General features: G+C 41.8%; 1 protein-coding gene across 6 annotated transcripts in view; it reads right to left on the bottom strand.

The window, feature by feature from the left end:
* Window positions 1-293: 293 nt before the first annotated feature.
* FLACC1 (flagellum associated containing coiled-coil domains 1) overlaps window positions 294-25,443 on the bottom strand; it is a 35,955-nt gene continuing 10,805 nt past the window's right edge. For 4 of the 6 annotated variants that reach the window (XM_029934079.1, XM_029934080.1, XM_029934081.1 and 1 more), the window contains 12 exons: window positions 19,602-19,650; window positions 17,955-18,088; window positions 16,623-16,716; window positions 14,915-14,976; window positions 13,306-13,403; window positions 11,948-12,000; window positions 10,251-10,350; window positions 8,399-8,502; window positions 4,101-4,163; window positions 2,943-3,032; window positions 2,703-2,812; window positions 294-759 (listed from right to left, as the gene is read on the bottom strand). In XM_029934079.1, the coding sequence (XP_029789939.1) occupies window positions 648-759; window positions 2,703-2,812; window positions 2,943-3,032; window positions 4,101-4,163; window positions 8,399-8,502; window positions 10,251-10,350; window positions 11,948-12,000; window positions 13,306-13,403; window positions 14,915-14,976; window positions 16,623-16,716; window positions 17,955-18,088; window positions 19,602-19,650 (1,069 nt within the window). In that variant the 3' untranslated portion in view covers window positions 294-647. Of the gene's footprint in view, window positions 760-2,702; window positions 2,813-2,942; window positions 3,033-4,100; window positions 4,164-8,398; window positions 8,503-10,250; window positions 10,351-11,947; window positions 12,001-13,305; window positions 13,404-14,914; window positions 14,977-16,622; window positions 16,717-17,954; window positions 18,089-19,601; window positions 19,651-20,186; window positions 20,323-25,443 lie in introns of all 6 variants that reach the window. The other 2 variants (XM_029934082.1, XM_029934083.1) reach the window with 2 other exon arrangements.

Genomic DNA, 25,443 nt, shown 5'->3' with positions numbered 1-25,443 from the left:
CTGCTGCGAATTACCATTTAACACTGTGCTTGTTTGTGTGATTGTTTTTCCTTGTGTTTAGCCCACTTCATTTATTTGTGTTGTCTGTCCTGTGGGGATTTGGATTTCGGTGATATTTAGGGAAGGTGGCAAGGATCATTAGGCACTTTTTCCAAAATCATAGTATAGGGAACCTGACTGAGAAGTGGAGCAGTGGGGGCACATGTAAAAGAGGAAATATTTTTGGAATTGAATCAATAGCTTACATTTTTGCTAGGTAAATGCCCCCAGGGGACAAAAAGTGTATCTCCAAATATAGTCAACATTTAATAGGAACAAGTTCTTCAGATCAGTGTTTTCATAATGAAATGTGTAAATGTAGAAGAGAAAATAATACAATACCCAGAGAAAGTTTAGGTCCGGGTATAGGGAACATCACTTTTCAATGAAGAGTCTTGAAAATTGATAAAACTGTGATGAAAATTCAAACATTCTCAACCACTTAGAAGAAAGAAAATTGTGAAAAGACAAAAGTAGAACCAAAGCAATCCATGAACTAAACTTATAAAATACATTTCTCAAGAAACCCTCACAGGAATTGTTTAAGACTATAGAGATGTGTTCCTACCATCTTTCATATTGGAGAACAACTTTTCTGCTCATAATTCTTATTTTTCACTGTTATCATCTTCTAAAGTATCAGAATCATTCCCATACATAGCGAGAGACCTCCCAGATCGTTCTTCATAAATGTCTTCATTCTTGACAATTATTTTTTGCCTATAGAGAAAAGAACATGTATCACTATGGACTCAAGGGTAGAAAAAAGGGCCTATAGGATATCTAAGGGGGAGAGAAATGTGGTTTCATTCCTTCAGTGGGGGCAGTTACACACATTACTTGTAGTAGGTTTTTAAAAAATGTTTATTTATTTTGAGAGAGAGAGAGGGAGAGAAAGAGACCCAAGCAGGCTCCATGTTGTCAGCACAAAGCCTGATGTGGGGTTTGATCCCATGAACAAGGAGATCATGACCTAAACCAAAATTGAGTCAGACGCTCAATCAACTGAGCCACCAAGGTATCCCATACTTGCACTGGGTTTGAATTTAATGAGAAATAATATTTAGGTTACCAAATTTTCAAATGAGGAATATTTTGCTGAGGAGGAAACAGCGAATGTCATCCCAAAGTATGCTACCATGCATATTGATTACTTTGAATTAAAGTCACTTAAGTGACAGCCAGTGCAAGAAGGGCATTCTGACCCTCTTTATTCCCCTGAAAGCAGGAAATAACATTTCTCATGTGAATATACCTTCCCTATACCAGAAGGCAAAGAGATACCCTTATCACCAGAAATAGGAAATTTAAGGATGAGAAGTCTGTACAAAAAAAAAAAAAACTAGGTGGCTTAGTTGGTTGAGTTTCTGACTTTGGCTCAGGTCATGATTTCGTGGTTTGTGAGTTCAAGGCTCACATTGGGCTTGCTGCTGTCAGCACAAAGCCCACTTCGATCCTCTCTTCCCCTCTCCTGCCTGTGCTCTCTCTCTCAAAAATAAATAAAACATTAAAAAGAACAACTCTGTTACTTACTTACTAATTTACCACCCCAAGCCCAAACTTCTTTGTCTTGTCGATTATTTACAAATTTATTGTTTCTTTGTCTAGAAGGTATAATTCCCTGCTTTTTTCACTTCTTTGAGTCTCATATTTTGCTGAGCTCTGATACATACAAAATTAGATTTTTTCCTGTTAATCTTCCTTATGTCAATTTAACTATTAGACCAGTCAAAGAACCTAGACAAGAAGGGGAAAGTTTTACTACCAAACAAATACAATGAATAACTTCCCTTTGTTAAAGTATCTACCAAAATTTATCTCAATGATTTAAAATGCATCTTCAGGTAACAGTATTATTTCTGACCTAAAGTTGACTTCCACAGGAATGAAATGCAGCTGTATCTAACACCTAAACCCATAACCCCTCAGGGAACATGGTAAAAATCCAGAACTCACTTGGGTTGTTATAATAGTTTCCAATCATTCATTCATTAAATATTTATTTATTAAATATCTCTTAGGGATTCCAACTATATGACATTCTGGAAAAGGCAAAACTACAGAGACAGTGAAAAGATCAGTAATTGCCAGGAGTTGGGAGGGGAAGCAAAAATGAGTAGTTGGAGGGCAGAGGACTTTAGGGATTTTAACTTTATTCACATAACTGAATAAACTCAAAGACCCTCAGATCGGGGCATCTGGGTGGCTTAGTCAGTTGAGTGTCTGACTTTGGCTAAGGTCATGATCTCACAGTTCATGAGCTGGAGCCCTGCATTGGGTACTATTGGTGTGGAGCCTGCTTCAGATCCTATGCCTATCCCCCTCTGCTCCTCCCCTGCTTTCTCTCTCTCTAAAAATAAAGAAATTAATTAAAAAATAAAGATCCTCAGAAAAATTTAATGTGCTGTTTTACATAAAGACTAAGACGTAATAAGGGAGAAGGGTCTAGACATATGCCCAGCACGACTTCCGATGAACTGTCTGTCCTTAGCAGGTGACTTCTGTGGCCAGGCTCTAAGTGACTATCTCCTTCCTGGAAGTGCCTGTGCCTTGACTTTATTAAGAAATAACTGGGTTCATCTTCATATCAATTCCTCACCCAAACTCCCTCCCATTTTCTAAAGATAACTCAGCCATGTCTTTTTGAGCAGCATCATTCACACCTTAGATGAATATTTTCTTTTGTCAGAAGCTGTATGGTGGATTTAAACTTTTCTTCAGTCTCGGCAAGCTTGGTTTGGAGTGTTTTCTCCAGATTTCCCACTGTAGCTTTCTGAAAGACATGTACATTTTAATAGCTCTTTCCCAGACCAGATTCATCCAGAGCAAAGCTACATAGCAGAACTGTACAGAGACCTGGATTCCTCTGCACAACCCCTACCCTCACTCCAGCCAGGACTCACCTCTCTCTGGAGTTCCATCTGGGTTTGGTAGAGGGTTGTGTTAAGTGATTCTAGGACAACAGACTGTGCATTCAACTCTTTCTCCATGACCTGTTTAAGAAGACAACAATGTCTATCTATTAATTTTCTTTTGCAGAGCACCTGGACTAGAATGTGAAGCAACAACTTTAGCTACTCCTTCTCCTACACTGTTCACTCACTATGCCCTCTTACTTCTATCTCCTTTATGTCTTGCCCATCTATACCCTCATCTGCAGACTCACTAGCACTGTTCCAGAGCCAGCCCTCACTAGAGGTCCCATGAGTTGTCACAATAGCTACCAATCACTCATTTATGAAACAAATATTTATTAAATATCTACTCCAGATTCTAACTATATGACATTCGGGAAAATACAAAACTATAGAGACAGTAAAAAGATCAGTTGTTGCCAGGGATTGGGAAGGGAAGCAAGGGATAAATAGTTGGAGGACAGAGGACTTTTAGGTAAACTATTCTGTATGATATTGCAATGGTAGGTACATGGCATGATGCATTTGATAAAATCTATAGAATGCATAACACAAAGAGTGAGCCCTAATATAAACTATGGACTTTAATTAAAAATGATGTATCAATATTGGTTCATCAGCTGTAACAAATGTACCCCACTAATGCAAGATGTTAATAATAGAGTATATTGTATGTTTGTGTGGGGGAAGATATGGGGAATCTCTGCGCTTTGTTTAATTTTCCAGTAAACCTAACATTGCTCTAAAAAACAGTATTTAAAAATTGTTTTTAGAGAGAAAGCATGCTAGTAGGGGAGAGGGGGAGAGGGAGAGAGAATCTTAAGCAGACTCTATGCTCAGCACAGAGCCCTGTAGAAATGGAAAGCATTTGACACTGGAGATCACACAGCATATTGCTCATATATTTGCTCAACTAGCTCTAAAAATATACAAAGGCTCTGTTTATAAAATGGCTTTGTATTATAATTTTAAAATTCTTTTTAACTTGTTGAATTCAGCAAACTCAGGTTTATATCATCTTTTGGTGTTTTTTTTTTTTTTGTTTTGCTTTGGAAAATTATCATAGATTCCATTTTATTGAGGGTATATAATTTTACTGGTGCATTTGTAAGATGCTAATTCCACAAGAAAAATGAGACAGCTTACCTGTTTGGTCTTTCTCAGCTCCTCTAATTGCAAGGTGTCCTTTTCATGTTGTTTCAGTAGCTCCTAAAAAATGTTATTTGGAAAAGGTCATCACTGGGGATTCTGGCACTTTTTCAGAGAACTGAGAAAGCCAGAATAGGATTCCAGATTGTAATATTCACCAGAGTTTAGATACTGGTGTGATGAGGCATGCATTTAAACTGTTGAAGATAAATTTTGAATATCTTAAGTGCAACTTTACCATATCTGTATCTATCTACCTATATCTATATCTATACCTATCTACCTACCTATCTATCTATATCTATATATATATTTAAATTCAAGTTAGTTAACATACAGTATAGTCTTGGCTTCAGGAGTAGAACCTAGTGATCCATCTCTTACATAAAACATAAAACATCCAGTGCTCATCCCAACAAGTATCCCCCTTAATGCCCATCACCCATTTAACCCATCCCCACACCTACCTCCACTCCAGCAACCCTCAGTTTGTTCTCTATATTTAAGAGTCTCTTATGGTTTGCCTCCCTCTCTGTTTTTATCTTATTTTTCCTTCCCTCCCCCTATGTACACCATACACACATGAAAAAATTCAAAATGACTGAAAGACTTAAATATGAGACAGGAAACCACCAAAATTCTACAGGAGAAAGCAGGCAGCAACCTCTTTGACTTCAGCTGCAACAACTTCTTACATGACATGTCTCCGGAGGCAAGGGAAATAAAAGCAAAAATGAACAATCGGGACCTTATCAAGATAAAAATCTTCTGCACAGCTAAGGAAACAATCAACAAAACCAAAAAAGCAACCGATGGAATGGCAGAAGATATTTGAAAATGATGTATCAGATAAAGAGTATCCAAAATCTATAAAGAACTCACCAAAGTCAACACTCAAAAAACAAATAATCCAGTGAAGATCATAATTTCAGACTTTAAGCTATATTACAAACCTGTAATCATCAAGACAGTATGGTATTGGCACAAAAACAGACACATAGATCAATGGAAAAGAATAGAAAACCCAGAAATGGACCCGCAGATACATGGCCAACTAATCTTTGACAAAGCAGGAAGAGTATCCAATGGAAAAAAGACAGTCTCTTTAGCAAATGGTGCTACATGGACAGTGGCATGCAGAAGAATGAACCTGGACCACTTTCTTACACCATATCACATCAACAAATATTAAAAAGAAACTATATTTTCATCAAAGACTTTGTTGTTATGTACAGATATAATATTGTTGAATATTCATTTCTCCACAGATTTATGTTTATACTCAGTGCAATCTCAGTCAGAATACCAGCAAGCTTTCTTGACAAACTAATTCTGAAATTTATGTAGAAATGTAAGTGATATAGGGGCACCTTGGTAGCACAGTCAGTTAAGCATCTAACTCTGGATTTTTGATCAGGTAACGATCTCACAGTTCATGGATTTGGCCCCACATTGGGCTCTGTGCTGATAGTATGAAGTCTGCTTGGGATTCTCTCTCTCTCTTTCTCTTTCTGTCCCTTTCCCATTTGGGCTTTCTTTCCCTCTCTCCCCCTTCCTCTCTCTCAAACATAAATGAGTAAACTTAAAAAAAAAGAAGTGTAAATGATATAGAAGAGCCAAAATAACTTTGAAAGACAAGAGCAAAGCTAGATTTTTACTCCCTGATTTCAAGCTACAATAATTAAGATGATAGTTGTCTTGGCCTAGGTATGGACAAATAATTCCATGGAACTGAATGGAGAGAGTCCACTTCCCTTCATCCCCCACCCCTCCAAATACAGGAAAGACACTAAGGCAACTCAGTGGAGAATGGAAAGTTTTTTCTACAAATCATGCATGAACAACTAGATACTTATACATAAAAAAGTGACTTATGACCTCTATCTCACTCCATACATAAATATTATTCAAAATGGATCAAATTATAAAACCTAAAATTAAAACTTTTCAAAAAATAGAATATCTTTGTATTCTTGAACTAGGCAATGATTTAATAGGAAGGACACAAAAAGCTGTAACTTTCCTATAAAAAGGAAAAATCAATAATTTGGCTTTCATCAAAATAAAAAACTTCTACACATCAGAAGACAACATGAGAAAAAATGAAAAGACAAACCACAGGCTAGGAGACTGTATCTGTAACGCATATATCTGACAAGGAACTTGTATCCATATTATGTAAAGGACTTCTACATATCAATAATAAAAAAGATAAACAAGTTTTTTCAAACGGCAAAAGACTTAAACCAGCATGTCACAAAAGAAGACATATAAATTGTCTGAGAAGCATATAAAAAATTGTCCAACATAATAGTTAGGGAAACTAAAACTGTAATGAAATACAACTTCATACCCATTGGAAGGGTCAAAATTAAAAGAATGGCAATACTAATTGTTGATGAGGAGGAGCAACTGGAATTCTCATATATTTAAGGTGCAATAGTAAAATGATACAACTACTGTGGAAAACAGCTTGGTAATTTCTTATAAAGTTAAAGCTATAACTACCCTAGAGACCAATAATAATACTGCTAGGCATATACCCCAAAGAAATGAAAGATTGTATCTACATAGATACTTGGACAGGGATGGTTACAAAAGTCTTATTTATGAAATAGGGAGGACAAAAAATGGAAACAACCCAAACTTCCCAAAACAGGAAAATGGTAAACACATTGTGTGATATTTCTACAAAGGAATACTACTGGGCAATAAAAAGTAAGAAATTACTGATATTAACAACAAATAGATACATTTCACAGACATTGTATTAAGGAAAAAGAAGCTATATACAAAAGAGCATATACTACATGATTACATTTGTATGAAACTTAAAAACAGGTGAAACTAATCTATGATGGAAGGAATAAAAAATTAGTGGTTGTCTTGGGGCAAGTTTTGAGGGAGATGGGGCTTAACTGGAAAGGAATACCACCAGCTCTGTGCATCTTGCTAAGTGTAAACTGTGCTTCATGAGAGAGAAACAGTACCATTTACAGATTCATAGTCAGCCATCCTTGGAGAAAAAATAGAAGAGAGGAAAGGATGCATGTAGATGATCAAATCTTCCCCACTAGAGGAATTGCTACTTCTTATTCAGATGTTTGAACTCTCTAGACTCCAGAATAACTAGACACACCGCAGGGCATGCCCCATACCCACATTACTGTTTTGCTCAGTTATAGTGAGTGCCAGAAATGCGCTTTTATTGGTGAAATTATTGGCTTTTTAATTAGCATGATGATTGGAAATGGGCTCTTAAAAATGGAATATTGAAGTTAGATACTATTTTAGAGACACTGTTCACTTTGCAGGAAAAAAGTAAAGGAATCTAACAGCCTATAGCCTACACACTCAGGAATGGTGTCTAAGGTTTGATCCCTAAATGGTCCTGTGTCTGCTTAGGAGGAGCTCTGGCTGCCATGCTGACTACACTGGTTACAGAATCTATCTCCGTACTGCCCTTGCATATACCTCTGATGAGTCGTTCATGTACCTAAAAGTTGAGAGAGCTGGTGGTATAACCATCTGTGGCCTATTTGCTAAAAATGCATGTTTATTTAGTAAATGTCTGTATGTCTGAGACCTGCTTTCACTATGACCTGGCATCAGTATCAAGATTGTGGGGGAGTGATTAACAGTAGTAGTTAACTCTTACCCCCTCTAACTTTTTTTCTTTCAATGTTTATTTATTTTTGAGAGACAGAGACAGATGAAGAGTATGGGAGGGGCAGAGAGAGAGGGAGACACAGAATCTGAAGCAAGCTGCAGGCTCTGAGCTGTCAGCACAGAGCTTGACTTGGGGCTTGAACTCATGAACCATAAGATCATGACCTGAGCCTGAGTCAGGTGCTTAACCAACTGAGTCACGCAGGCACCCCCACACTCTCTAGCTTTTAGGTAGCTCCTCTTAATGACTAAGAGCTGTACATGACCAAATTTGCTTAGTTCAGTTTGCTACACTGCACTTTCTCTTCAGCTACAGTCAAGGATGAGGAGGACATTCAGAGACTGAGGTTTTGAGAAAATAGGGAATTTTAGGTTTTGTATGTGTTTAGCATTCTATTATTTCCCACTGATTTCAGTTTTCATTCTACAGTGACCCTGTGGTAAGACCATCTAGATAAAGGATAGCAAGACTGCCAGTCTACTTGCATATATTTCCAGGGAAGCTGGGAAAGGAAGAATATGCCCATAAAGACAAAAAGCTTGCCTAATTACAGAGGCACCCCTGGGAACTGGATGTCCCACCTAGGCTCCATGTTCAACCACTCATGTGCTTTGGGCTAAGTTACCTCTTTCTCTCGACTGAAGTTCTCAAAGACAGTACTGTAGGAGTCATTTATTTTCTTCTTTTCTTCTTCTGACTCTAACTCAAACTTTTTTGCCATATTACATTCTGTGGGAGATGAAAATTACATATATGACTAAATGTGGGGAAAGCAGAAGCAGAGAGAAACTCAGAATATCTGAAGATAATAAAAATTCCAGACTGGGTCAAACTCAAGTTCCTTTCAGCCTGATGGTTCAGCCTCTGATGCTCACCTAGAGATGCGTGGGAGTAGGTGAACATGGTGGTGGTTTTCAGTGACATCAGCCATATAGTTTTGCCCCTAATGTCTCTGATTTTGTGTGTATGCATAGTTTATTTTAGATTTGTTGCTTATTATTTTGTCCATTCCCACTGCTGAAGTAACTACTATGTTTTCTTGGATATACTTACCTTAAAATATAGCTCTTGGCTAATGTGACTTTTCCAGCAATAAAATTTATTCTGTACTTAGCCCTGGAGTAGAGGTAGGCTTAAACTGTGTCTGGTGCAGGGGAACTTGCCAACAGAGCCCTAATACCAAAAAGGAGGGAGGAGGGGTGAGGGACTGATACAAATTCCTTCTTCGGCATTGTGGTGCTGGGAATGATAGGGAGGCAAGCCTTAGGCTCATCCTGTGATGGGCTGGGAATGATAGGGAAGGCTCCCCGTAGTGGGCTGAACTACACTATGCGCAGGTTATGTCTGCTTTTCCAAATTTGGTGTAACAGCTTAACTGAGATTTTGAAAACACGGGATGAGTGCAGTATGCATGGCCAGAAGTCTGGAGGAAGACCCAGTTATGCTACACCAGGATTCCCAGTAAAGCCTCAGATAGGTGCAGCTCCTCATTCCTTTCCTCAGCCTTCATTCTAGGGTGTTCATGCTGCCTTCCTGCAGCCAAGAGTCCCCACCAGGGTAGGAATGGCCTTGAAGATTTACTTTCCCAGGGAGTCTCAGCATTTAAATGAGTAATTTGTTGAAATCAACCAAGTCTGGTATGAACTGGAGTGAGGCAGGATGTGGTGTAGGTTTGTAGAGGCTCCACTCCTACCTCAACCAGTTCTCCAGGTCAGGGAGTGAAGTTCTATAAATTCTCCTCTCCTTTTTCCACTTAGGAAGATGCTTGCTGAAGGTAGGAGGCTCATCCATAAAATACTTTTTTTAAAGTAGGCTCTACTCCTAGTGTGGAGCTTAATATGGGGCTTGAACTCACAAGCCTGAGATCACGACCTGAGCTGAGATCAAGCAAGGGTTGGACATTTGACTGACTGAGCCACCCAGGGCCTCCATAAAACACTTTCTATGATCCAAGCCCTGTGCTAAATGTTGGAAATACTAAAAATATATAGTCATATATAAATGTATCAAATCAACATGTTATAGTCTTTAAACATATGCAGTGTTATGTTAATTGTTTCTGAAAAATTGAGATCTTCTGGGGGGATATGGGGCTACAGACGCTCTCAGTATGATTGTGTTGAAACTCTAATTCAAGAACATTTTTCTAGAACTTTGCGGTCACTTATATATATCCAGGTAACAAGTCAACACTCCTACAGATGTCCCAGAGCTTGTTCCAGACCATGATGACTAAACTTGGAATCAGCGAGCTTTGGAAGGTACAGGCTTACACCATCAAATAGCTGAGTTTTATAAAATACTCCATCCTTGTCACTTTCTTGGAAACGCCATGTACCTTTGATTCAGGAATCCAGCCCTGTGGCCATCACCCTTGGTGAATCTTAGGCTGATGTTCTCAAGCTAAGACCAAACTTAATGGCAGGGGTTTTTTTTGGTACACGTGCCATCAAAAAGACTGAAGTTCTTATACTCACTTTGCTGTAGGAAGATCTTTTCCCACTCCAACTTCTCATCCTTCTCCCATTCTGCCTTCTTCTTCAACCACTTATCTTCCATTTCATCATAAATGCTGTCCTGTGGAGGCACAAAGGCACCATGAAAAGAGTCCTGGAGAAGGCTGCACACAGGCTCCAAGCACAGTACTGGGCCCTTTAAAGCTTCCCTCACTGGAATGCTTGCTGGGAGTCCCTCCATGGGTGGATGGTGGTGCTGCAGAACTCTAAAAGTCAAAGGCAAGTTCTGCATGGTACTTGTCCCACTGGAACTGGGTTTTCTTTAAAGACCGGTAGGACTCCCCTGCTGCAGATTCACATGTCAGCTCCCTCTGAATCATGAATCCCTCATCAATAGCCATGAAGAAACAAGGGAAAGGCCTAGTAGTTAATTTGAACACTTAGAAAACAATGGTATGTTTTTCAGGGAGTGTCTATTTTTAACTCAGCACATCTAACTTCCTTTGTGGGTGAGGTTAAATAAGCCTAACCTGATGCCAATCCTATTGGTTGGTTCAGATTTCATGGGAGTGGGACCCCAGGAGGAGGAAGGCTTAGGACCTGGATGCTGCTAGTAAGGTTTCAAGACTCTGACCTACTTTTATCCCCCACATTGGGGCCAGACATCAAGAGCTCATTTGTAATTGTTTGGAGCCACTTAGATAAAGGTTCTTGTTTATCACTTTCAAGACTGGTGGGCAGCTCAATTTCCATAGAGGTCAAACTCTCTGGAGAGGCACAGACTGAAGTAAACATAAGAGGCAGTTTACTCACTCATCTGCTTGATGCTTCTCCTAGACTTTGCTCTAAGATGCTGTCCCTGACTGTATCAAGATACATCTTGAAAATCAATTTTTAGATACAATTTCAAAACTGAAACTGTGGATGGCAAATAGAATTTCAGAGGTGGTGCTGATGCTTAACTTGGTTTCCTCCTTTAAGAGGATGATCAACTGTCTTTGTTTGAGACTGAGTTGTATCCCAGGACCCTGAACTTTTGATGCTAAAACCTGGAAAGTCCTGGGCAAACCACAACTAGCTGGTTACCAATAGGATGGGGTTTTGCTGCCTCAACCTGTTCATTCCTCATCCCCTACTCTCTCATCCCACTAGGAGGAAATCATGGCCTGTTTCCCCAGCCTCCCTCAAATTAGCTGATTCAATGAATGAGTGATATTCTGAGATGGCTAGAGCACCCAGGCCCAGCTCATGAGGGGGCAGTGAGAGAGTCTTTTTGGATGACAATTTGCCCAAATGTATCAAAGGCCTTTTATCCCTTTTGACCCAGAACTCTACTAAAATCAAAGATATTATAAAGCACAAATACTAACAGCAGGTTGTCTTGGGGTGGTAATTCTCTTTTGTCATTGATGTAGTTGGTTTTTGTATTTCCATTTTTTAGAAAACCATGAGCAGGTATTAACTTTTGTAATTATACATGTATTTGTCAGTGGGCTTCTGTAGGGTCTCAGTTATGATTTGTCACACGTGGAAGCTACCACCGTCTGCAGGCCACTCTCCTCCCTGGCTGTACTTAGTGCCACCTAGAGTCAAGGATGCCGGGAATCTCAGGAAATTATTTTCTGGGCAAGAGCTGTAGATTCAGCCTGATACCATCAGCCAGGAATGAGCCTTGCCTCTCTTCCTCTCATCATCCACCAAAGAGCTCTGAATCTTACCTGATACATATGAAACATATTCTTCAAGTACTTATATTCTTTTCCCATCTCATCTGGACAAAAGGAAAACAACAGGTTCATCATTATACCTCTGAAATGAAAGTTTTCATATTCAAGTGTGAGCTCTCCTGTATTCTTTCTCCACCTCCAACTTGCCCTCTAGGAGTTAAGACCATGTTGTACCTGAAGAATCACCCTGAGGGCTAATTAGAAATCCAGATGCCTGTCCTCCTTCCCGTACCCCCACCTGGCCAAACCCACTGAACTGAGGTCTCAGAGGAGAGGCCCAGGGTCTGTGGATAACACACTTCCCAAATGAGTCTGATGCACACCTAATGTGAGAACTAATCCCTGCGGGTAAGTATCTGTGGGGAAAAGAAGAGCAAAACCTTGGAGTATACATCTGCTTTTCTCTTTTTAAAGCAGTTTTATTTATTTTTTTAATGTTTATTTGAGAGAGAGACAGAGAGACAGAGCACAAGCAGGGGGAGGGGGCAGCGAGAGGGGAAGAGAAAGGATTCAAATCAGGCTCTGTGCTGTCATTACAGAGCCTGCCATGGGACTCAAACCCACAAACTGTGAGATCATGACCTGAGCCGAAGTTGGACATTTAACCACCCGGGTGCCCCTGCTTCTCTCTTTTTAAAGCAATGTTTCCAGTGTACATTGATTTTGAAAATGATACATGTTCTCTTTAGAAAACTGGAAAATCAGCAAGCTATAAATATCCTCTTTTTAAACAGTAAGGCAAATTAAAGGGATAAGATTAGGAATTTCTCCTTCTCCCTGTGGAGATTAGTCTTTAGTCTACGATCTCAGAAATTTGAAAGATATACATTTTGCCCTTCCCATGGACAGCTTAAATAATGGGATAAAAGGCCAACAGAACTCTTACACATTATAAATCCATATAAATCACAGTGTGTCTATTAAAATATAATGAAACACCACCATTTTACAGATGACATAACTTGCTGAGTTACAATAGTATTATATTTGTAGAATTAAAAAATATATTTTAAAAAAGTGCTTTCACATTCTTATCTCTCTGATAAAAGCAGGTATTATTGTCCTCAATTCTTAGACAGAATAAATGAGACTCAAGGAGATGAAGGACTTGCTCAGATCCTACTACTTGGTTGCAGGCCAGTCTACCTCCTGGGCATAGGCGGGACATTGGTAACATGGTTTCTCTCTTTTCAGTTTCCTTCTCAGTCACTCCCTGTCTCTGAGCGTTAGGAGGTCACCTGGAGAGCACAGCCACCGCCCATCTGTGGCCAGGGGAGTTGTTGTTCCTAGACCCCCATGGTCAGCCTCTCGCCCTTCACCAGGGTCATTCTCCCCAGTCCAGACCATACCTAGTTTTGCTTGGGCAGCCAGCTTCTCTGCCCTCAGTGTTGCTTTGTAGTTGTTCTCCAACTGACTGAGCTCTGCTGCATGAGCCTCTTTGAGCTCCCTGTACGACCCCGGGAGAAGACCACAATCAGTGAAAAGAAGTCCAGAGCTGAGCTGTTACACTCAGTCGATCCCACCTTTCCCCCCTCACACAGGAAGCTGTGGGCAGCCTTCGGGGCCCTTGCTTCCTGACTCACTCTCCTGGCATCTACCCAGAAAAAGGTGAGAAGACCTGTTTTTACCAACCATTACATTGAATGGAGCTAATGGGGCCCAGCAACTCTCTGCTAACAGTGCAATATTTGTTTATGGCTGTCTTGGGAAATGGTAGGCTGCATTAGCATCCAGGATAATTTTAGAGCCCAGGGTTTCTTTAGCCTGCATTCCAGGAGGCAGAAGCTGGCAGTGTTCAAGATGAATGTAAAAATGAAAGGCTATATGAGCTGTCAAGCCAAGAGAAGATGTGGAGGAACATTAAATGCATAATAGTAAGTTACCATAAGCCAATCCATAAAGCCTATGTACTATACAATTCCAACTATACGATATTCTGGGAAAAGCACAGCTATGGAGACAGTAAAAAGATCCATGGTTGCCAAGGGTTAGCGGGAAGGGAGGAATGAATAGGCAGAGCACAGAGGATTTTCAGGGAGGTGAAACTACTCTGTGTGATACAATAATGGTGAACACATGTCATTAGACATTTGTCAAAACCCATAGGATATACAACAGCAAGAGTGAACCCTAATGTAAACTGTGGACTTCGGGTGATAATTTATCAGTGTAGGTAACAAATGCATCACAGTAGTGCAGGATGTTAATGATTACTTAGGCTGTGCAGATGTGGGGTCAGGCTGCCTGTGGGAGTTCATTGTACTTTATGCTCTATTTTACTATGATCCTAAAACTGCTCTAAAGATAGTGAAAGCTATTCCATAACAAATATGTTACTTATTTATTATACTTTTTTGAAAGCAAGTCTATGACTCAACGAGGTGTACTCTCCACTGGGACTTCTGAGGCTGCTCCGGTGCCCAGCGGGAGGCCTGGAAGGAGGCTTTGAAGATTTCCTCACCCACACAGGCAACACACTTCCTTTTACTTCCCCTTGGCTTGTCTTTGTGGCTCTGGCTCCTGTTCCTCCCATACCTTCTTCCCACTCTGCCCAGATCCTGGGAGTAGCCAGGGAGAGTAGAGATGCGGGACAAAAAGAGGAAGAGAAAGAGGGGGAGGAAGTGAAGGGGTGGGGGAAATGGGAGGAGGAGTCTGGACTGAGAACAGCAGTTGTTTGTCACAGGAATCTCACAGAGAACAAAAACTGGCTCTCCTCAGCAATCAACAGGAAGGAAGATTATGCTTGAAGCAACTGGATCAGAAAACGTGCAAAACCAGGAATGACCTTCTCTGTGCTACATTTCGGTGGCTTCATATCCAACAGTCCTGCCCGTTTCCCCCATCCCTGCCTACCTAATACCATTTGGCACTGTCTGAAATCCCAGTGAACTAAAATCTTGCAAGGAAGCAGGAGTCTTAGGGTCATCAGCACACAGGGGCTTGTGCTAGAAAGCATACCTGTTCTTGTTTTCGAAGTTCTGCTGCATCTCAGCACAGCAGAGAGCCATTTCATCGGAGAGCTGAAAGCAACATGGAATTAATGATAAAGGATCGAGGACCCCGCTCCCACTGCAGTCTGCAATTTCTGAGAAGCCTTCCCATTCATGGGGTGTGCTCTACTCCCCACACTCTCCTCTTTGTGTTCTGCAGTCCCAGAGAGCACACCACTACTGAAGGAATGGAGCAATCCTTGCCTTGGTCTACTGCTGTTTGGTATGTAATCAGTTCATAATGTTGGTGCACAGAAACTATCTGTTGGTTTTATGGTCAGGTCTGGTCTCTTTGCTGGACAGTAATCTCTTTCTAAGATCTTGGCCTTTGGATTTCTTTGATATGTAATTTAATTAAGTAAACATCTATTGAGCAAAGAGGTTGGCCTGGAAGAGCCAAAGAGACCTAAGACTCAAACCCTACACCTTTAAGGAACTTAAAATCTGGTGTTAATAAATCCTCTTTGTCAGAAAGATATGTTACCACAAGCAAAATTTGCTCATTTCCAGGTGATCTTCCATTTTAACACATCAGATTCTTTGGTTGGTGTCTCAGGAGGAAAGGATATTTCCAGACCCGTCAGCATCTGCTGCCAACTAAGACAAAAGCGTTCAGGGCTTTCTCTGTTCCTCTCTTACTACTCACTGGCAGCCTTTGATAGGGTCACACAAGAATTTGGGATATTCACAGGTGGGAGAATTTTAAGGATCACAATATGAGGTCCCTGCATAGAAATAATCTCTAAATAGGTCGTTAGCAGGGTCAATGATTCAATCAGAGAAAATGTGCATTTTGCCCAATAATCCACCATTGATAACTGATCTCACAGAACTTATTTAACTTCCTGAGCCTTAATTTCCTATCTGCAGAAGTAGACCACAAACTTGGCAGGGTTTTCAGATAAATATAGTAATGAATTAACAGTCGGGGAGGTCTCAGTGTGAGTCACAAGCCTAGTCACTGTAGGATCCAGACACATCTGGGGCACTTCAGAGGGTGAGGAAGTCAACCTTTGCAAGGGGGTTTCAATAACAACAGGCAAGCAGGGTGTGGGGGGAGGCTGTTTCTGAGCATTGCTCTGACTTATCACCTCAGCCCCGGCCAGCAGGCACCTCTACCTGAGGTGAGGAAGAAGAGACTGTTATGAAACAGATAGTAAATCTGAAGAAGGTATCACCAAAATTCCCAGGAAACACAGAGAGTGTAAAAACTGACTTCAGCAAATTCTGAAGTGGGTTTTGGCAATTTTAACAGCAACAGGATGTGGGTACTGAAGGTTCTGGGCAAATTTTGAGCCACACTGGGTGCATTAACCACACTATTCCCATTAGAAAGAATTCAGCACCCTATGACTCTCCACAGCAAATCTGACATGAAATGGTCACACCCCAGGTGTGCTGAGGTCAGTGGCAATGAACACACTACAGGCACTTTAAGAACTCCTGGAAATTAAATTAGGCTTTGAGGATAGATTTAAGTTCTTGTAGTTATGGATGAGGATGGAGTCAGAAAAATCCTACTGTGTAGCCACGGTCCTATCTTCAGAGCTGTCACCTAGACAACATGGCTAGCGTGAGTAAAGTGCTTGGCATCTTGCCTGGAACATAGCAGGCGATCTGAAAAAAAAGTCTTTCCTTTACCCATAGAGATGTCAGTTAACTCAAGGATCACTCACCAATTTCTGGGCAGAATGATGGTCTCTGTTCATTTGCTCAATGATCACTGTCAACTCTGAGATCTGCTCTTGTAGGTCAGTAATGATATCAGTCCTACAGGACAAGGAATCCTTCTATTATTCACAGAGCTTTCATTCTGTGCCAGTCAGGCACCTCCTTGTATGTGACTGTCTCTGGCTTGGTAAGAGTCGGGGCATGTTCTGCTGCTGCCCCATCATCATGGGGGTCAGAAGGGTAGAAGGGTAGTCTGGGAGAAGGAATTAGGCAGCAGGGTGGTTGAGCCTCAGACCCAACTTGTTTGGGTAAGCTAGCTGAAGTGGGAGATGTGGGTAGATGGAGGAGTAGATTGGTTACCTGTTGACCAGAAGGGAAAGAGGAATATGTCAAAGATCTATCAAGGTTCGACCTTGATTCAGTAATGACTGTTGAAATGGAGGAGGAAAAATTCAGAGAATTAGGAAATGGGAAGGTGGGAGATGGATGGATGCTGATAGGGAATCATAGACAGGAATGGTCCAGACACAGGACAAAGGGGATTTCAGAGCATGGCTTTCAGAATAGAAAACAATTCTCTGTGTTTCTGGGTCTAGAGCCTCCATGATGTCTGTAAGTTATTTAGCTCTGTTTGGTTGAGCTGGAGTAGACAGGGCAGTAAGTAGGCAGTGATGTGCGCGGAGCAGCAGAGATGGTCTTCCACTCAATAAGAAAACAAGAGAGAGGATGTAGGAGGAGACAGGGAGAGAGAGAGACATGAATGAGAGATCTAGGAAGTAGAATGGAAAGGATGTGGAGCTGACTTTACGTGGTATTGGAGGACAGAGTGGGTAGGGCCTGAATGACAGAGAGGATGCACTGTGTTTAACTGGGGTAGACTCAGCCAGAATCTTCCGTGCTGTGCCTCCCAGAGGCATGAACTGAATGATATCTTTGGGCATAATGAGAAAGAGATGCATACTCAGCCCCCCCCCCCCCCCCGCCAAAACCCTGACTTTCCTCTTACTTTACACCCTCCAAATTCAGACTATTTTGTGAATATTTCATCTGTTCATCACCTCAAAGGATAATTGCTTTCCTTTAGTACAAATTATACTATACCCGATCACTTTTCAGATTGGCTGCCTGACCTGACCTTCATCTTGTCTCAAGTGGAATCAGGGCAGAGAGGTGGGTGTGAGAGGAGCAGCACCGGGATGAAGAGAGAAGTGACTCTATAGCACCTTCAGAACAGAGACCTGTGCATTGGGCATGGAAGTTAGGAGCTTCTGCTTGAGGCCAGGCCAAGCCCAGCAGGGATAGTTCTGAGGAGCTGGATATAGGTCCAAAGGCATTACCTGGAAATTTTGACTCTGTCCATGGTCTCCGGTTGCGATCCCTTTTTCTTACCAAACATTTCATCTCCCAAGGTGATGGAAGTCTGCTCCTTGTTTCGAATGAGGCCGTAGCCAGGTGACACATTTATCAGTTCCTAGGTATCAAGGTGGAAGGTAAGATAATATTGCAGACTTGGAGTGCAGATATTCCTTCAAATCTTACACCGGAGTGCTACTCACATCTTAAACACAGAGACATGAGGTGGGATTCCAGAGTCCAAGTCCTTCCTGGGCACACCCCTAGTTACCACTCACCCTCATGCCTCCAGCTCAGATTTCTCTCCTGAGATCCAGTCTCAAGACTCAGACGGTTCCGGAATGTTCCCAAAGACCTCTCGAACTCAGCATGTGCAACCCTAAATGCTGACACCCACACAGCACTCTGCCCCAAGCCCTGCGCCTCGTTTGCATTCTCCACATGACCTAGACCTGAAGGCAGTCCAGCGCCATGGAAATTGTTCAGTTTTGGGAATTAGGCCTGAGTTCAAATCCTGGCTCTGCACCCAACTATAGTTATTCAACATCTGTGTGACTCAGTTTTCTATCAGAAAATTAGGATAACTCTTCCTTAAAGGGCTTTTATGAGGAAAACCAAAATAACATGAGAAAGTGTCGAGCACAGTTATGAAAACAAACAAACATATCTATTTTAGTCAGTTCTTCCTCTATTCCCTACTAGATCCAAGTCAGAAAATCTGGCCGGGTTACCAGGCTGCATAGACCAGGTCAAGATTGTGCCTTCTCCAGTTGCGCAGGACACCCCTACGGCACCACAAGGCCTGTCACTGTTATCGCCTAACCGTACCCCAGCTTCCTCTTGTCCTCTCCACACTCCTGCCCCTGGAACAGCCTAAGGCCACCCTCATCTTTCTCTTTCGTTTTGGCCATACCTGCCTAGCTGGCCTTCCTGCCTTCGTTCTGGCTCCCCTAAATTTCATCATCTTTCCATCTGGAGGGCAATTACATTTTGTTTGTTTATTTTTTTTACCTGATTATTAAGGAAATGAATGATCCTTGTTTAAGGGGAAAAAAAGAAAATAGATAAAAGCAGCCAGTAAAAAGCACCAGTATTATCCCATCAGACAATGTTTTTTCTAGAATGTAAACCTTACTTGGTTTGTGCCTGTGTCAGACCTGTGAAGGCTCCCAGACACCAGAAGGATTAGACCCAAACTCTTGGCAGGTATTGAGATCCTCCTGGGTTTAGCCTCCATCTCTTTCTCCAGTGTGGTCCTGGCCCTGTTCCCCTCAAGTGCCCAGTTGTCTCTTCTCCAGCATTTGTGGGTTCCCCGGTGTGGCGGTGGGATTCTGGCACGCGGACATGAGCTGTACCCTAGCCTGGCCTGGTTGTCAGTGTCTGGTGTCCTTGGTATACTCGTCTTGCCATACACAAGGCAGTAGAGAGTGGTAATTATATGCCCTCTCTGGCGTCTGGCTCAGCTGAGTTCGAGTCCTTTTTCTGCCACTTAGCAGCTACATTTTATGCAATAATGATAGCCCCTCCTCCCAGGATCATTGCAAAGTTCCAACGAGGTAGGTACATGTGAAAGGCCTGTGTCTGCACTCAGTAAATGTTAGTCCCACTGCCCCCTTCATGTTTTTACTCACATAAGGTGATTTATTGCTCTCCTCTTGTTTTGCTGAGTGGATTTTCATTCTGTAAGAGAAAGGTGTGTTCAGAAAGCAATCAGGGAGCAAAGAGAAGTTCAAAGCTTAGAAGCTGCTTCCTGATCCCACTGCTCATCTGTAAAAAGTGACATTACCAGGATGATCTTTGAGGCCCCTTTCAGCTCTGAAATATTCTTCTCAGGAACTAAGGAATGTTCAATGGTCCCGAGATTATTGGTATACAGATTGTGAGAAAAAGGCAGGAAGTAAAAAGGTGGGGAATTGACTAGTTATGCCTGTTAGAACCACTCCTAAAATAAGGGTCAAGAGACCTGGCCTGGGATCCCAAGGGCTCTTCGGTGATGCATAATCTCAAATGCACACACTAGTGACATTAACGTTGTCTGCACAAAAGCCTTTCTTATTTGCATCAGAAATTAGTGATAGGGGACTTGAAATGGTCAGTATTGTAAATTCAGGATAAGTAAATGGTTAATCCTGGTCATAATTAGTTGCTGTTTTCAGGTGTAGAAATGTGAACATATCAGGTATCCAAATACCAAGTATATTTGTAAGGGACCTCACCTGGAAGGTTGAAAAGACTGGAATAAGAGTAACCAGCTTCTGATGTGCTGACAAGAAGACTAGTGAGGTTTAGGTACATGAAGCTAGGGTCTCTCCCCTCTGCCTCAACACACACTCAGATACAATCAGGCAACTGCTGTGAAGAGAGACAACCAATGACTGATCTAGGAGTTCCATTTTCTCCATGGTCAAAACAACCACAATATCTTTAGGATTGTGGAGTGGTTACCAGGGCAAGACTGTTCCAAAGTCAGCTGGGTATGGGGTGTGGGGTTGGGAGGATTTTTCTTGGTGGAGGCAGTGCCACTTTGGCTAGTAAAGTCTGGTTTTGATCCCACATCTCCCACTCCCAAATGAGGCCTCCAGAGAGACACTGAAGACTCCCTTGAGAAAGCCAGCCCAAGGATTTGACTACTGCAGATACTGTTATTTTAACTGTTGAAAACATTACTCTGTGTGTTAAAAAAAAAATGGGCATGAGTGTACAGTATGCTTTGATAATACAACGGGATTCATATGTAATTTAAAAGATTTATTTTTTTTTAAGTTTAAAAAAAATTTCCTTTAATGTTTTTTATTTAGTTTTGAGAGACAGAGAGAGACAGTGCAAGCAGGGGAGGGTCAGAGAGAGAGGGAGATACAGAATCTGAAGCAGCCTCCAGGCTCTGAGCTACCAGTCAGCACAGAGCCTGATGTGGGGCTGAACCCACGAACCGAACCGTGAGATCATGACCTGAGCCAAAGCCAGACCTTAACCAACTGAGCCACCCAGGTGCCCCAAGACTTAAAACCACTTAAAATACAACTCAGCTCATATCAACCATTTGCTCCTATTCAAAACCAGAAACTCTTTACAATGCTAATTTTGTTTACTTCCTCTGAATTTAGGAAAGCCTTGGGGTGGTGGTGGGGGGTGGGGGGAATCACTGAGTAGCCTGGATCTCTTTAAAAAGGTGGCCATGGATATAAGCTTATGTCTTTTTGTTCTTCATAGATCTCCTTGAGTAGAGACCTTTCACAGTACTGCATTCACCTCTGAACTGTTCAAAGGGTCGGAGTGCAGCTCCATGGGTACTTATTTATTGGAATTGTATTTCTCTTTCTGAAAAGTAAAAGGTATGGTCGATCCAGAATGACCCTCCTTGACTCTTCTTTCCCTTGTCAAGCTACTCAGATTACTCTGAGTACACGAACCAAATTTTGATACTTCATTGATGTCAGTCAAAGCACTTCACATTTTCTCATTTAATGAACTCAATTAGTGGTTAATGGATGCAAATCACAGTGCTCCATACCAAGAGAAAGGAATGAGATATTTCTTATTTAAGAAGAGAAAAATAGAGGCAAAAAAATGCTGAAAATAGAAGAAGAAAAAGTTAAGTGCAACAAAGAATTGCAAATAAAGCAATTTGCCAACAGTGTCTCCCAGGAGTTGAGGGCACTGGGCCTACTGCCATTTTTCAAGGCTTCTGAGAAATTAAAAAAAAGTTACCCAACTATGGTTCAAACAGTTATGTTGTAATTTATATTTAAGAATTAAGACTTTCGAAATACAAAAAGTACATTGTAAGATTTAATATGTAAGGTAACTCTTACATACATTGTATGTTTGCAAAAAAAAAAAAAAAAAAAAAAGAAAAGAGGATTCACAAAAAGGATATACTTCACAGAGACTGTGTTTGAGGCCAGAGGCCCAAGTTAAAAGTTGCAGGTAAAGGGATTCTCATGTCCCTGTTTGAGGGTCATGTCAGCATCTATCGGAGCCCCTTCCCGATGGTGAGGGCAGGGGCCTCCTGCACCAGCTGCTCCACTTCCCAGACTCACTCAGTGCTGACTCAATGGGACTTAGAGACTGGTGATGTGGAGTCGCAGTAGGGTCTCACTAGAAAGTTCTAAATACAGTGAACAGATCTTTGAATTGTAGGGGCACCTGGGTGGCTCAGTTCCATTGAGCTTCTGACTTTGGCTCAGGTCCTGATCTCATGGTTCATGAGTTCAAGCCCTGCCTCAGGCTGTGTGCTGACAGCTCAGAGCCTGGAGCCTACTTTGGATTCTGTGTCTTCCTTTCTCTATGCCCCTCCCTGGCTAGCACTCTCTCAAAAATAAGCAAACATTTGGGGCACTTGGGTGGCTCAGTTGGTTGAGCTTCTGACTTCGACTCAGGTCATGATCTCACAGTCTGTGGGTTCAAGCCCCACGTTGGGCTCTGTGCTGACAGCTTGGAGCCTGGAGCCTGCTTCAGATTCTGTATCTCCCTCTCTCTCTGACCCTTTCCCTCCCGTGCTCTGTGTCTCTCTCTCTCAAAAATAAACAAATGTTTAAAAATTAAAAAAAAAACCCCAAACATTTAAAAAATAAAAATAAAAATAAATAAAAGTACCCACAAAGGGTCTCTCACTGTATTGCAAAGGTCTAGGACAGTGTTAGCAGGGTCTAATTCATGGGCAGAGAAGAGCCAGGGTGTGAGTGAGGTTGCTCTCAATAAAAGGTATTGGAGACTGAGACCTTGAGCTTGACCATTAATATAGGTCAGATAAGATCTACAGGCGTGTTCATGCCAGCAGCATGCTGTCACACAGAAGGCAGGCACTAAGGAACTGTTTCACCTACACAGCCATTCAATGGATGACTTGTTATGAATGGATCCTACTCCAACCAGACTTTATCACCACTACCAATGACACAATGCTCTTCATGTCACCGATGACTAAACTCAGTATTTCTCAACCCTCATCTTAATTACTTATCAGCAGTTGACACAGATAATCAGACCCTTCTTCTTGGAGCATTTTTGTTATTTTGCTTCCAGGATACCAGCTAGATGATTCTTCATCTAACTGACCACTCCCTGTCAGTATTTTCAGGGTCTCTCCAACCTCTCAACATTGGAGCCTCTCTTCTCCCACCTCTTCCCACCTCTGGTTCTACTCCCTGCCTTGGAGATCTGGGCGGAGGGCCCTAAGTATCATGTATATGCCAATGACCGTCAAATGTATATCTGCAGCCCAGATCTCTCTCTCAGACCCATTTACCAACTGCTTACTTGACATTACCACTTGATAGTAAGAAGCATCTTGAGCTTCCTATGCTCAGCCACCAACAAATCTGTACCTCCCCCACCTACCCCCAGTCTGTCCCAGTTACAGAAAATGGAAATTCCATCCTTCCTGTGCTCAGCTCCAAATCTTGAAGACATTCTTGACCCTCTTTTTGTTTTCTCATACTTAATACCCATCCCATTAGCAGATCCTACCAGTTTCTACCTTCAGAATACATCCTAAATGGAACCCCTCCTCACCACCTCTGCTATTTCCACTGGGTCCAAGCACCATCTTCTCTTGCTTGGATCCTTACGATTACAGCTTATCTGGACTCTGCTTCTACGTTTGGTCACTGTAGTCCATTTTCAGTGCAGTAGCCAGATTAGTCCTTTCAGAGTGGCTGGGGGGCTCAGTTGGTTAAGCATCCGACTCTTGATTTTGGCTTAGGTCATGATCTCACAGTTGGTGGGATTGAGCCCTGCATAGGGCTCTGTGCTGACAGCATGGAACCTACTTAGGATTCTTTCTCTTTTCTTTCTCTGCCCCTCCCCTGCTCATGCTTTCTTTCTCTCTCTCAAAATAAATAAATAAACATTAAAATAATTTTAAAAAAGATTTGTTGTTTCTAAATGCAAGTTGGATCATGTCACTCTTCTCAGAATCCTCTGATGGCTTCCAATCTGTTATGGGCTAAATTGTGTCCTCCCAACATTTATATGTTGAAGCCCTAACCCCCCAGTTCCTCAGAATGTGACAGTATTGAAGATAGAGTCTCATAGATGGATTAAGTTAAAATGAGGCCATTATGGTGGGCACTAATCCAACCTTACTAGTGTCCTTATAAGAGGGTTAGGAGACATGGAGAGACATCAGGGATGTGCACCCACAAAGAAAAGACCATGTGAAGAAGCAGAAAGTAGGAGGCCATCTGCAAGCCAAGGAGAGAGTCCTGAGAGGAAACCAAAACTGTGGGCATGTTGGTCTTGAAGTCCAGTCTCTAGAACTGTGAGAAAATAAATTTCTGTTGCTTAAGCCACAGTGTCTTTGTTTTCTTCTGTTGTTTGGTTGCTCATTTTGTTATGGCAGCCCTAGCAGCTAACAACTGTCTCTTTCTTTTTTTTTATTTTAATTTTTTTATGTCATTATTTTGAGAGACAGAGACAGAAAGGGGCAGCGGGGAGAGAGGGAGGCACAGAATCTGAAGCAGGCTCCAGGCTCTGAGCTGTCAGCACAGAGCCCCATGCAGGGCTTGAACCCATAGGCTGTGAGATCATGACCTGAGCCGAAGTTGGATGCCTAACCAACTGAGCCACCCAGGCGCCCCCACACTGTCTCTTTCAAAGTAAAAGTAAAAGTCCTTATACTGGCAGCAAACTTTACTGTGTGAGTTTCCTACTGCTGCTGTAACAAATTACTACAAGCTCAGTGGCTTAACACAAAACCAACTCATTATCCCACAGTTGTGGAGGTCAAAGTCTGAAATGGGTCTCACTGGACTAAAAAAATCAGGGTGTTGGCAGGGTGATAGTCCTCCTGGAGGCTTCACAAGAAAATCTGTTTTCTTGACACTTCCTGCTCCTTGAAACTTCCTGTGTTCATAGCCGCATTTTTTCTCTATCAAAGCCAACAATTGCATCACTCTGCTTCGATTGTCACATCTCCTCTTTCATGAATAAGGACAGTTGTGATTACATTGGACCCATCCAACAATCCAAGATGATCTGTCCATCTCAAAATCCCCTGATTTGCAAACATAATTCTATCTACACCCTTAATTCCCCTTTGATGAGTAATAGAACATAATCATAGTTTCCAGGGATTATGAGAGTGTATCTTTGGAGGGCCATTATTCTGCCAACTATATTCATCATCTCTGCTACTTCTCTGACCTCATCTCTCCCCACTCTCTCCTCACACCCTCTACTCCTGCCACATGGGCCTCTTTGCTTTCCTAGAAAAGACCAAATATGCCAAGCAGGTTTCCATTCAGGGCCTTTGTATTTATTGTTCCCTTTACCAGGAGTGCCAGCCTAAGATATCAGCAGGTTCCTGCTGTCCCCTTTACATATGGATTTGCCCTAAACTCCCCATAGAAAGTAACAACCCTGCCTTCACTATCCCCTATTTCCTTTGCCTGTGTTATATTCTACACAGCACTGGGATGCATTGGCGGTATTAACGTGTTTATGGTCATTTCCCCACTAGCATGTAAGCTC

Source organism: Suricata suricatta, chromosome 3 (genome assembly GCF_006229205.1).
Source record: "Suricata suricatta isolate VVHF042 chromosome 3, meerkat_22Aug2017_6uvM2_HiC, whole genome shotgun sequence".
Taxonomy (NCBI): Eukaryota; Metazoa; Chordata; class Mammalia; order Carnivora; family Herpestidae; genus Suricata; species Suricata suricatta.
The sequence above is the reverse complement of the archived record's forward strand: the minus strand, read 5'-3'. Positions and strand labels throughout refer to the sequence as shown.